Source organism: Akebia trifoliata, chromosome 7, assembly GCF_017979445.1.
Source record: "Akebia trifoliata isolate Shusen 1 chromosome 7, ASM1797944v1, whole genome shotgun sequence".
NCBI lineage: Eukaryota > Viridiplantae > Streptophyta > Magnoliopsida > Ranunculales > Lardizabalaceae > Akebia > Akebia trifoliata.
This window is the reverse complement of record NC_141381.1, coordinates 189,267-202,666: the sequence shown is the minus strand read 5'-3', so window position 1 is coordinate 202,666 and position 13,400 is coordinate 189,267. Positions and strand designations below refer to the sequence as shown.

Genomic DNA, 13,400 nt, shown 5'->3' with positions numbered 1-13,400 from the left:
CAAGTAAAAAACCCTGCTCGTCCTAAGAAAATGATATTAAGTACCTAATAAACAAACCACCCTTCCACCTCTTTCACCCTAACTTAACATTTTCACCATTTAAAGATGTAGTCTTATGATCTTGATTAGGATTAGCTCATGTTGTTTAAGCATCTCACAAAGATCTATCCAGTGACAAATTCTTTGCTTTTGAGTGGAAAATTACTTTGGGAAAGAAAATGAATTCTAAGGAAAACGTATAATAACGCATCAGAAATGTATATTTTTCCAAATAAATCATTTCCCAACCCATTCTCCATGCACAATCATACAGGCCCAATCTACGCAACAGAACCCTACCACGTGAGGGGTGTATTTGAGAAAACTGGGAACCTAGTGGGGGGCCACTTCCTGCATTTCTACGGTTTCAACCAATCGGTCTGGTTGGCCGTGGAAGTGCCCCACCAGCTATCTCAAATCTCAAAAACACTGATACCCAACTAGTGTTAAATGTCACATTAACTCAAACGGAAAACTTTGCTTCTCCATGATATTACATGTGAGTAATGTCAGACTTCAGAATTCCAGAAACGTCAAATGCACTTTTGAATATTCCCAGAAACTCAATCCATAATTTTTCCAATTACAATTGAATCACCAAATGTATAGCTCAATCAAGATATATAAGGGGGGCTCATTGAAAATTTCACCGTTTAACAGCTGAGTGAACAAAAAACTGCACATGATGCTATTATCCAGAAAGTGTTTGGTTCAAGGAGATGGGCCTTTAGGATTGTGGGCCTCAATGTCAACGTGCCGGATCCCAGGAACGATATTCTGGATCTCCTTCTCTAGCCTATCAACTTCACTTCCAAGAGCGGTAACTACTTCCTCACCTGTCATCAGAAACACACATACATTCGGTTCTGTTGAATCTTGACAAGGCATGGTCGTTATATCTTAAATTATGTATCTTCATGCATACCATAGTTTGACATGGTCTTCAGTAGCATGGCATCATCTTTATCCTTTGCAACTTCCCGAAACTGTCAACATCATCAATGCCTGTCAGATACGATTTCTTGCAAATGGTCTTCTATAAAAAAATTTAACCGGATGAAAGAAAAAAGGAAAAAAAAAAAAAAAAAATTTGCAGTCGGTAGAATGGCAAAATAGGGTTCATTTTCAGCTTCTAGTGTATTGTTTTCTGCTGAGTCATTCTTCTTGCAGGGCACATTACACATTCACATAATATGGAGACGGGGTACAATCATGGGCGCAGCCAGGATTTTCTTGTAGTGGGGGCAAATTATGGTTAGTTGTATAGTTGAAGAACTTGAAGATGAATGCTTTTAGGGAGAAATTCAGAGGTTTTTGGTTAGAAGTTGAAGAAAAGGATATTTAGGTCATTTCCAATTAGTATATCAGAAGGCCTGGTCAAGGGTAATGTCGTCAACAAAGAATTGAAGGTGAAAGAGGAGGGGGGGGGGGAATTGGAGGGAGGTGAGGGTGTGGGGGCAAATGGGGAGAGAGGTGAGGGAGTGGGGACAAATAGGGCAAATATAGGAGTGTCTCAAAGTTCTGTGGGGGCAATTGCCCCCACCAGATCCTTATTAGCTCCGCCCCTGGGTACATTGAGGATGAGACTTGGTCATCATGCATATTCCAACACAGGAAGCATGCCTGCAAGCCCATTCACAAGCGTATATACATAGCCCAGTTTTATGCGTGTGACTGAAATTGTTATTGTTTTCTTGAGATGCTAAAAATCTGCATACCAATCTTACCATGGGAGCGGCCAGTGACAATTAATATTAAAAATTAAAGGAAACAAACTAAGTAGAAAAAAGTAAAACAGAACAAAAACAAAAGTAGAAAAAGAAAACCATTCAACATGCCCATATACCAAAACAACTACATAACAAGAACAAGCACAGGTTGGTGGTGTCCAACACAAACATCAAGTGTCAAGCACAATGACCTTCACAAAGCAGATCCCCTGACAAGTCCATCGAGTTTCTTTTATATGTTGATAAGTATAATTTTTAAAATATTATAGTTTAGGTTAGGTATACAATCTAGAAAAATTGTGTTCAGATATTTATTAAAATCGTACAAACACCATGATAAATAATATCTGAAAACAAAACATTTAAATAAATTAAGATTTTGAAAAAAGTGTGCCTCATATCTAACACAGCAAATTCTTAGAAATGGAATTTCCTTGTTACATAGCAAGTAAGGTTTAAAATAAAGGCAGATAAAGTTTGCCATATCGGATATCCTAATTAAACAATCAAAGCCCATTCTTTGGGTTCTAGCAAGTCTAGGAGGTCGCTGACCTGTTTAATGGACAGGAAGGATATGGAAAGCACCCCAAACTAATGCTGCACAAGTAAATAAAATAAGACCTCACAGAATTTCAGGTGGCATCATGCCAACTGGACATGGACTATTGTTCATTTCCTTCAAAACATGCCAGGTCTACCAGGCTCAGGTGTGGCCAGCATCAATTTGTGCACAAGGATCTAGAGAATAACAATGTGCATTTCCATTTCGTGAATGCACCGATCGTTCAGCACCAAAGTAGCTTGGCAGGGGTGCTACTTTTTTGTGAAGTGGCAACTTGCAATTAGCTTCTGGTTCATGCATGAGATAAATAAAACGGTGAAATTACAGAATAAGAAATTTACCTGTCTGGCCCACTCTTCACGTCCGGTCCTTTTCAAATAATTTTGCACCACCACCTCACCATTGAAATCTGTAGCATTCAACTTGTTAGTTAAATTTTCCTGAGATGCTGAAAGACTCAAATGTGAAATCCGAAAGGTTATACTAGGGAACTTGGGCAAGTTGAGGTCCAGCCCAATCTCAACCAAAGCCGAAGACAGGCCTGAGGTGCTGATCCCAACACTAACTTGTGTTATTCATCAGTTAATCCATGCCTGACTAAAGTTAGCTAGGATTTGCTTGTAGCCAAACTATCTAATCAACTCATCCGTGCATCTTTCTGTTTTCTCGATTGAATCCCAGCTCTACGGTCACCTCTTTGTTGTCACAAAATTTACGTAGGATGCATCCCAAATTACAAATCCTTCATCTTACTTATCAAAAAATAAATAAAAAATCCTTCGTCATTATCTTCCAACAGGTTCTTTACTTTTGATTTTGGTACCATCCAATATAAAAGATGATAAATAAATCAAGTCACAAAATTAACTTAAGAGTCCAACACTCCCCCACACCCGGCCCCCCACTCCCAAAAAATAATAATAATAATAATAAACATAGAACTTGAAATGGGTCAAATCCACACAACATAAAGTAAATGAAGATCTATGAGAGAGAGAGAGATGCACCCCAAAAAAAAACAGAATGTGGATTTACCCACCAAAGAGGGGTGTTATTGGTCCAGTGGGACGACTAGATCATGACTATCGATTATGACAATTGACAACGGATTGACAAGGAATGGATGGTGAAGAGTGGATCTGTTCCAGAACTTAGAAAGTTGAAACCCAAAACATAATATTGAAAATCCCTATATATACATTAATAATGGAGGTTGGGTTCAATTTGGATCAATTAGTTGCCGCCCAAGCCTAACCTGAATTTTGACTAGGCTCATATTCCAAGCCCTGGTCCAAGAAATGCCAACCCTAGCCCAGCTTGAGGCAAGGTTTATCCTGTTGGGATTGGTTGGGCCTGCCCAAGTTGCACTTCTAACTTATTATGTTAGCCTTCACACTTAGTTACCATATGTCAAGAAGCACCTCTATATAGAAGCAGGAGTATCATCAAAAACTAGAAATTGAACCTTACTTTTCAATAAGTGAGATTTTTATTGATAAATAGGACTAGGTGAGCTCTAAAGTAAAGCAAAAAAAAACAACATTAAGCACTCTCTTTACAAACTAGTTCCCACCTACTTATAGTCCTCAAAAAAGAAACTTCAAACTCTTGAAATTACTTACACCAATAGAAAATCAAAACAAATATACAAATGATGACATTATTCTCCTCATGACGTCATCCTCTTTGTGTTGAGGTTTCTCTTCTTTTGGGGAAAACAATTCAAGGAGTTCAAGGGAGTGTTCGAAGAGGATTTCATTGGTAGATGGGAAGTGATTTGCAATTTGAAATCTGTTTAGCCTTTCCTGTTTGCTTGTCTGGTCTTGTATTTGCTATGGAGATCACCTTGACCCCTTTTCTTGTTCTCATTCTAATAAAATCAATTTTTTCATAAGTAAAGATGAATCCATTCAAAAGGTGGATCGAGATGACCATCCCAAGGAAAAGAGTACAGCAACCACCAAACACACCCAACCTCCAAAGAACCTACTCCTCCCTAAGATTAATAAAATCAATCTTTTACCTATCAATATATATATATATATATATATATCACACACTAATGATTTCATCCTGTGGTGAATGCTCCTTTCATTGAATTATTTATGACCGTGAGTGAAGTGGAAACGGATTCCGGAGCGATAGTGGCATGTGTACATTACTCTTTGAGTAATTTATATATACCTTATATGATGAAAGTTTAACCATCATAATATATATCTACGGGTATGCATCAAATTCAAAAGATTGGGACCCAGGTGCGGCAGTGCATAGCAAAACCTTGCCATGCCCAAGTTGCAGATCACCAAAGCCTTGGGAATTTCTGAAGAGAAAAGAGCACCACTTAAATGATGTGTTTGAGTAATTCAAAATTGCCTCATACTATGAAATTTTAATGTCATACTATACATCAACATGTATGCATCAAAAGATTAGGTCCCCCAGTGCAGCAGTGGGTAGCACTACGTGTCCATGTCCAACTTACAGACAACAAGAGCCTTGAAAATTTCTGAGGATTAGAACTCAACTGAAATCATTTTTAGTTCCAGCAAAAATCAGAAAATATGAGTTAAAGGGTGAAAATCACCTATTTCTGCTTTAAACCTAAAGAAGCCAGGTCCAATCACCTCGCTTTTGCAATCATATAAAGCATCTACAACCTGCAGGCAAAAAAAAATTTATGGGTTTGTCAAACTAAAGAAGCATGAACAATACAAGCATGAGAAACAAAATAATGATACAGCAGAAGTATACCGGATCATTTCTTAAAAATCGAAGAACTCTTTCCATATCATTATCATCAATTGCTCTACCAATTAAAGCATGCCGGTTCCTCTGGATGAGGAAAATAGCAACCTGAAAGAAAAACCCAGTTCACTTAATGCACCTCAAAGAAAAAATGATCATAAATGAAGTCACCAATGTAATAAACAGTTAATGAGGTTTCCAAACTCAAGAAGAAATCGTCAGTGTGATTGTTTTTTCCTTTACCTCTTTTGCTTTCATTCCTCATATTCTTCTATCATAAATAATACTTGTCATTATAATAAAATAATAATAAGAATAATAGAAAAATAAGGATTGAGCAGAAAAACCACCCTTTCCTTTTTTCTTTTTCTTTTGTCATCAGTAAAGCTTACCTTTTCATTTTGAACCCATTTTGGACCCAAAGATTTTTTTTTTGATAAGTGTAATATATTGATTGAAAGAGACAAAATACAAAGAGGCCGAGAAAGCCTCTAAACAAACTACAAATCAAAAAGAAATTAAAGCATCAAAGACTACATAAAGAGTTCCATCTAAAAACGAAGTCATCAAAAGTAATCCCCTTGAACTCAATGTTCTGCTTCGCCCAAAGGTATAACAAGCCCAAAATCTCCAAGAATGTGCCGTGGGAGCTTCTCATCTTATTGTTAAACACCCTGTTATTTCTCTCATTCCACACCCCCCAAGCAATAGCCGAGGGAAGAATAGCCCACAAGAATCTTTTTCTGGAAGAGAAAACATTACTGGCCCACCCTTCTAACAACAAGGAGAACTTACAAGGAATGACCCACTGAATACGAAAAAGACCAAGGAATAATGACCAAATTTGATGAGAGAATGTACAATGAATTAAGATGTGGTCGACAGATTCCCCATCTTTCATGCACAGGGGACAACAATTAGGTGTGATCTACCCTCGAGCAATCAAATTATCCAATGTAAGAATTTTCCCAAGGGAAGCCAACCAAACAAAAAATGATATTTTAGATGGGATGGAAGTGGTCCAAATGATAGATCCCAAGAATGATCGCTCGGCATAAGAATTGAGGCACTTAAAGAATGAGCTGACAGAGAATCTCAAGTCCTTAGCCCTCGTCCATTCCCATCTGTCCTGTTCACTTTCGTTGAGAGGACACGAGTGTAAGAGATCAAGGAAAGATATCACATCAGTTATCTCCCAATCATTAAAGCTTCTCCTGAATCCCAAATCCCAAGTGGAAGTGAACTCATTGTGAATCAAACACTGTTGAATCGAGCAGTTCTTTTTTGTAGAACAGGCGTACAAGGACGGAAATTGAACTGCTAGAGGTGATGTGCCACACCAACTATCCTCTCATAATCTGATTTTATTACCCATTCCCGCCTTGAACCTAATCCCTTTCTCGAACTCCTCGTTCATTTTCAAGATACCCTTCCAAACACTACACCCGTACGAGCCTTTAGCCTCGCCACTATACCAACCCAGTCTCTTTTCCCCATACTTCGCCAAAATGACCCTCCTCCATAATCTACCCCTTTCCTCCCCAAACTTGGACCCAAAGATTGAAACAACTGACAGTGCACAAGGTAACCTAAGACTTCTCTCATGCAAAGAATATAAGAACTTAGTATCCAAATAAACATAAAGATCTGGATTTGATCATTTACCTTTTTTGAGGGAAATAAGGGAAGATGACGAAGGAAGATGACTAACGTGTTAACAAAATGAACTACATTAAAGTGGAGACATGAGGCAACAAAATACTTTATAAATCTGTTTTAGTTAAAATAATCCACTGATTTTCCTTCGTCTTGTTTGCCATTTAAGAAAAAAACATATGAACAAACTGAAAGCCTTCCAATGCCTTCGGAACACCCGGAAAGAAGTTCTGGTAGCTTAGTTCTCCAAAGAGTTGTCCCAGCATCAATAAATTGAAGAAAATTTGCAGTTACACATGAATACTGGCTATGAAAAAAAATGCTACACCTATACACATGCAAGAGGTATTGTTCAAGTAATGGCCTACTATGATCATTCAAATTTAAGTAGAATATAATCGAGATAAATAAATAAAAACTCAAGGCAGGGAAGTGTGATATACCATTCCAAGTAGGTTTCCAACTATAATTGAACCAATTGGATCGTAAATTGCATTTCCTGTTCTATTGACAGCTACCAATGATGCTGCAGCAATAATAAGACCAGTAACCGCAGCACCATCCTGAAAATCAAGATCAGACGTTAAAAACACACAATATGAGCACTATCATGGCCTACACAAAAGGATTATTTGGTCATTTGCTCCCTCTGCTATTTGTTAGAATCTTTGAAATGGGAGAAATTTACAAGTGTTTGAAGGGGTACAGAGCGATTATAATGTGACCATCGTCAACATATTAGATCTTTTGTTGTATCAGTGCAAGAAATTTGAGGAGCTCAAGGAAGTTTTCTTTAAGAAATTTATTTTCAGCTGGGACTCTGCTAGAAATGAGTAGGGCTTGTGCTGGGCTTGGTTTGCTTTTGGGCTTTTCCTTTATTTTGCTCATTTTTTGTAGGTCGATATGGCCTCATCTCTTTTTCGATAATATAATATATATTCATAAAAATAAAAAATAAAGCAAAAAATTAATTTTCATATAGGTGCTAAAAGTAATAGCTAAAAAAATCTTGAAGGTATGAAAAAATAAAACTATATAAGAATATATTGCAGGAAGATGACTATCAACCTAACGCGTAAATCAATTATAACATAGTTCCTGAGAATAATAGCCAAAAAAATCTTGAAGGTGGGAAAAGAAATTATGTAAAGATATATTGCTGGAAGATAATTCAAAGAATGCTTGTTCAGTGACTTGTTATCCACCCCAAAACACTTGCAGGTTAAGGGGCAGAATGAAGTCAATGAACCATCATTTGAGGATTCTAACCTAGGGTTTTACCTGAATCAAAATTGAGATGTCCCGCTACAATTCTCATGCACCAAAATGTTGAGTCCCACCATGGTATACCATGTGGACTGCCATTATATTGGCACTTATGATCGATATATTAAATTATATCCATCAAACTACAATTGCAGGAGCTGATATATTTCATATTTATCATTCCAGCAAGTAAGATTAAACTCAGAAGCAGCAAATTAATCAAATCCAATAATTGGATGCATAAAAGTTGAAGCAGAGTTACCTCAGTCATAACAGCAACAGATGTTGGATCATGACCACGCCAGACATAGTCGCGCACGCTCATTCCCTCAGCAGCTGCACCTTTCTTGACAGCATGGATAGCAACAACAAGAGAAGCACCTACGGGAACAGCCAGGGTAAAAGAGATGCTTGAAGTAGTCCACAAGCCAATCTCGAAGCAGAGTTATACCTTCAATGATGCATGAACCACCAATTACCAAAGCTGCATACTGAATATTTGTAGGGGGCTGAACAAGAGATGCTTATAAATCAATAACAGTCACTGACATGCATTATGAGTTAGTATCGAAAAGGTCGTAAAGACTTCAAGAATTTCAAATTCAAAAAACTTATAGATTATAGTTTAAAAATAAAGATAAAAAATAAAAACCAGTTAGGCAGTTACCTGTGCAGTCCATAAGTTTTGAAATCCATGGACAATTGTGGCACCAGAACCAAGGCAGAAAATGCCAACGGCGGATATTAAGGACCATACAAACCTTTCCTTGGAATACCCATAACTGTAGAAACATGTACATGAAAATAAAATAAGAAAAAATATGAACCAGAAATAATGAACTGTAAAATATAAAATGCCATTAGAAGCTAAAAAAAAAGTACTCAGAAAAGTAACTTCGGTCACTCTATTCTATCGTGGTTCAGGTTGAGTTAGAGGAGCACCCAATTCTTTTATGCAATAAAAGAAGAAAGCGGTCAAGCAATAAAAAATCATCAACTTTCCATGAACGATTGAATTACGAATCAATTCATCAAATCAATGCAACTCAACCAATGTCACAAAGGCCAAAACTCAGATAGTAGTTGACCAAATTCCATATTGATCCCACCTCAATTAGTAACCAGGTCCAGCTAAAGTTTCCAATTTGTAAACAAAGGTACATATAAAATACCATTCCCAGGTTAAAGGCTGGAAGTCTTGTACATACTTTACTTTATGAATAGGGAAGTCATCAAAGAGTACGTAACAATCTTATTTCTCATAACTGCAACCAATATTTAAAAATAAAAATAAAATAATAAAAAGAGAAAAAGAAGAACCCAATTTACTAATACTTGAATGATCAAGCAATGTATTCAAGGCTTCACCAGGGTAACCACCTTGTCTGATTGAAACCTGAACACTTGAAACATGATAGGGGTAGGCCCTAGCTAAAGTTAAACGTTTTTTAGGCTTTAAGTAAATATGTTGGCTAAAGATGTATTCCTAAGCAAGGAAGCCTACTTGGAAGATGTCATAGCAAGTTTTTATTAAATGAAATTTTTTTGGAGTTCTCTTGGTAATTCAATTCCTCTAGACACCAGGGACGTATTTCACAATGCAAATGGTGATCTACTCAAATTTTATTTTTTATCCCATTGATATGGTAGATTCAAATGACGCAAAGAAAACATTATTCGTTGAGTGATGATTGAAAGGGGTAGTCAAGAAGACTAGTGAATTATCTAGTGTATGAGAGAATCAACAAGAAGATGGGCTATAATCTTCTCACATACACTTAAAAGGCAAATGACATGGTTGATTCCTTAGCTAAGGGCCACATGTATAAAAGCTTTTTGTTAATTGAGAATTATCTTCCTGCTCTTGTAAATCTTTTTCTTTTGAATTTGACAATATTTCTTGTTAGTTATGATTAACGAATATGGCCACTTAGTTTAGGGGATTGGGGTTTTCTATCCCTTCAAAGAGAATACCCTCACTTACTCACCAAGAAGGCTAAGCAGCAAGGTAGGTACTAAAAAATATGTTCATAATTCTGATTCTCCTCCCTTGTATTATATGTTAGAACAAGTATTCAATAGCGAGCGACATTGACTGTCGCACAAATCATTCAATTCCTCTCTCTTTTTTGCATTTGAAGCAATTGTCTTAATTTTGTTAAGGAGATGGTGAAATTATATATTATTAAAAAAAATAAGTGTTATAGAATTTATAAAACTTTGAATCAGTAAGAATTTTTCATAGTGGATAAAAGACTTACGGGTGCAGAGCATCTGGACCACGCCTTGAGCTATTCAAACCATAAGCAAGAAGGGCCTGCAATGTCAAGAGAATGATTTCTTCAAAGTACAGAAGCAATGGAATTTCTTTAATTTCTTTTATCAGTTAAAGCAATTGAAAATTAATAGAAAAGGGATGAGATTAAAAACATTAAATCATAAAAGCTTTATTGCATTGGTTGAACAATGGGCTACGAGATGATGCATCTTAAGCCTTAGTTTAAAAAAAATTAACAAAAACCTGAAAATTAAAATAAATGAAATAAATTCTAACACATACCTGATTTAAAAAATCTGCAACTGAGTGTATGACTTCAGCTAACATGACATGGCTGGAAGTCATAACCCAGACCCCAAACTTGAGAGAAAAGACAAGGAAGTTCGCCCACAAGGCAGTAGTAACTGCTCGTTGGCTAGAACGACCAGTTTCACACATAGTTAGGCAAGAAACAACCCCAAAGAAAAAAGTAAAAAATAATACACTACGAATCAATCTATGAGAGTGGATGAAAGAGTAAAATTGAAAAGGTCGTAAATTTATAGCTAAAATCCACTAGCCAGTGAGTATGGTCTTCAATTTTAGCACATTTCTTTGACACTCGGTAATTTCACACTGGCTTAGGCTAAGGGCAAGAGTAAAATTATGTGAAAACATCAAAGAAGTGAATTCGATCAAAATAATATTCTATGAGACTGGACGAAGGAGTGAGATCGACAAAAGTTGTCAATTTATAGGTAAAATCCACTAAGTTGATACGTATTGTCTTCGATTTAAGCACATTTGGTTGACACTCAATAATTTCACATTGGCTTTGGGTTAAGGGCAAGGATAAAATTAGGTTAAAAAACGTCAAAGAAGTGAATTGGGTCAGACTATCAGCCTACATTGGTTGCTGATTTAATGATGAACAAGAAGAAATTCGTAAATAGAGAGGGATATTACCTTGGATCATCGATTTCTGTCTTCTTAACCTCTGCAGCCCTAGAGCAAAAATCTGTACGAGAATGAACTAAATCTAAGAAACCCTATTTTTTATTTGATTTGATTTTTTCCCTAAACCCAATTAATCCAAGAAGAGAAAAATATTACCATGTTGGAAGGAGTAGCGATGGTATGAAGTCGATGCGACTTCTCTGGAACAATAATTCACGAATAAGAAATGCCGCAACGCTCTAGAGGAACAAAGTGCGAACCCTCCTCTTGGATCACCGCCTCTTCTATCCGAAACATGGAATTTAAAGCTGTGGGAATTTGGGGTTCTTGAAGTAGAGTGTGGGGAGGAAGAAAAGGAAGGATTTGAGAAGATTGGGATTGGGATTGGGAATGGGGAGTGATAAGGGAATCCCGAAGGGTTCTGAGAAAGCGAGAAGTTCGCATCAAACGAAGAGAAGTGTTTCTCCTCTGCATACTCTAAAATGCAATTCCATGGAAAAGTTCCGACAATCCACTGGAGTGGTAACGAAGGAAAAGGGTAATTATAAAATCACCCCACCAATTAATAACGGCAACCCACACCAAGCCGATTTGTTTTGTCTCATATGGGTTAATTCGATTCGTAGAAATCAACTCCACCAAAAATGAGCTTATTCTGAAATTTCTAAACCATCAAAACTGATTTACCAAAAATATATATATATAATTTTAATTTTTAAACTTGTTTTGATGGGATTAGAAATTTCAGAATTGATTAATTTTTTATGAGGATGATCACCTTGTCATAGAGGTCATCCTCACTAAAAATCAACTCATTCCGAAATTTTTTACCCCAGAAGAAAAACAAAAACAAAAAAAATTAACTAGAATTTGTAGTTGATAAGTTTTGAATTTTGAGTAAAGTAATGTTTTTTTTTACACCCAATGTGGCATACTTCAAATACTCTCATGGTGTAGCATGCGTTAGTTATAGATCTTTTTCCTTAGGATACACAACTACATATTTTATGAGGATGTGTGGATGTGTATCGCGAAACATAAATCCATTGTTCTAGCACATGCCACGTGAGGGAGTTAGATTATTACGACTATTTGTTTATATACTTGAAATTGATAGTAAAGATAAGGGGTCTACTAGTTGCACACCACCCACTATCAATTGCATTCCATTACTTAAAAAATTTCATTTTGCATTCACAAAAAAGAAATAATAATAATAATAATTTGTTGTATTACTTTATTATTTTATTCTTTTCTATATCAATTATGTCCGTAGAATTTATTGCTAGTTCAATAATTTTTGTGATTGTAAAATAACAAGCAAAGTCATGAGAAGATGAATAAGTTATGAATCCCAAGGTAATCATAATGAAGTCTAATTTAGTGAGTTAAAATAGAGGTTCTAATAAAACAAAAAAGACAAAAAATAAAGTATTTTTTAAGGTTCGAGTAAAAACAACAATTATTAGTGTGCAACTAGTTGGTCCCTAATAATAACTATTTTATTTTAGGGATTTTTTCAAAATAATTGTTGGCATTATACTTTATTTTCTAGTACATGTTTTTCCTTTTTCTTATTTCACGGCAATAATAGTATATTGTGGATCATCTGATTTTTTTTTTATTTTAAGATACACATTGATTTGCAATCATCCAAAAAATAATTATAAAATAGTAATAAAATCCTAAATATATTTTGAACGATGTAGATTGTAGAAATATTTAAAAAAGAACTTGATCGAAAGATTGAGAATTGTGTCAACCCAAAATTTAAAACCACCAATCCTGCCAACATTATTATTCGCAGTTCATTTTCATATTGAACTAGTAATCATATTTGGAATTGTTGAATTTTCTTAAATATGTTTTTTCTTTTTTTTCATTTAAAAATTAATTGAAAATAAAAACATAATATGATGTCAATTTGGAACTTTGTAAATAAAAAATTATTTAAAAATAAACATTATCAAATGATTAAAACTTCTATTAATAGAAAATTCAAAAATCGTAAATTTTGTCAATCCTTACAGAATTATTTGTCAACATTATATGATAATTTTATCAACACTTGAGATGGGTATGTCCATAGTCCATATTATATGTTCACAGATCTTTCCCAAACTAGTCATTGAAACAGAGTTTACTAATATTTTATTTTTCATATTATCATGAAAATATCAAGACT

At 35.5% G+C, this 13,400-nt stretch overlaps 1 protein-coding gene across 1 annotated transcript; it reads right to left on the bottom strand.

Moving 5' to 3' along the window:
- Positions 1–497: 497 nt before the first annotated feature.
- LOC147397802 (Cation efflux family protein) lies at positions 498–11,753 on the bottom strand (the record flags this gene model as incomplete). Its single annotated transcript, XM_086448874.1, has 13 exons — positions 498–875; positions 965–1,025; positions 2,673–2,740; positions 4,919–4,991; positions 5,086–5,187; positions 7,179–7,298; positions 8,264–8,382; positions 8,453–8,510; positions 8,669–8,783; positions 10,263–10,318; positions 10,562–10,694; positions 11,225–11,276; positions 11,372–11,753. Coding segments are annotated over 13 exons (1,464 nt in total), but the record flags the coding sequence as incomplete, so codon positions are not given.
- Between the last annotated feature and the right edge of the window lie 1,647 nt (positions 11,754–13,400).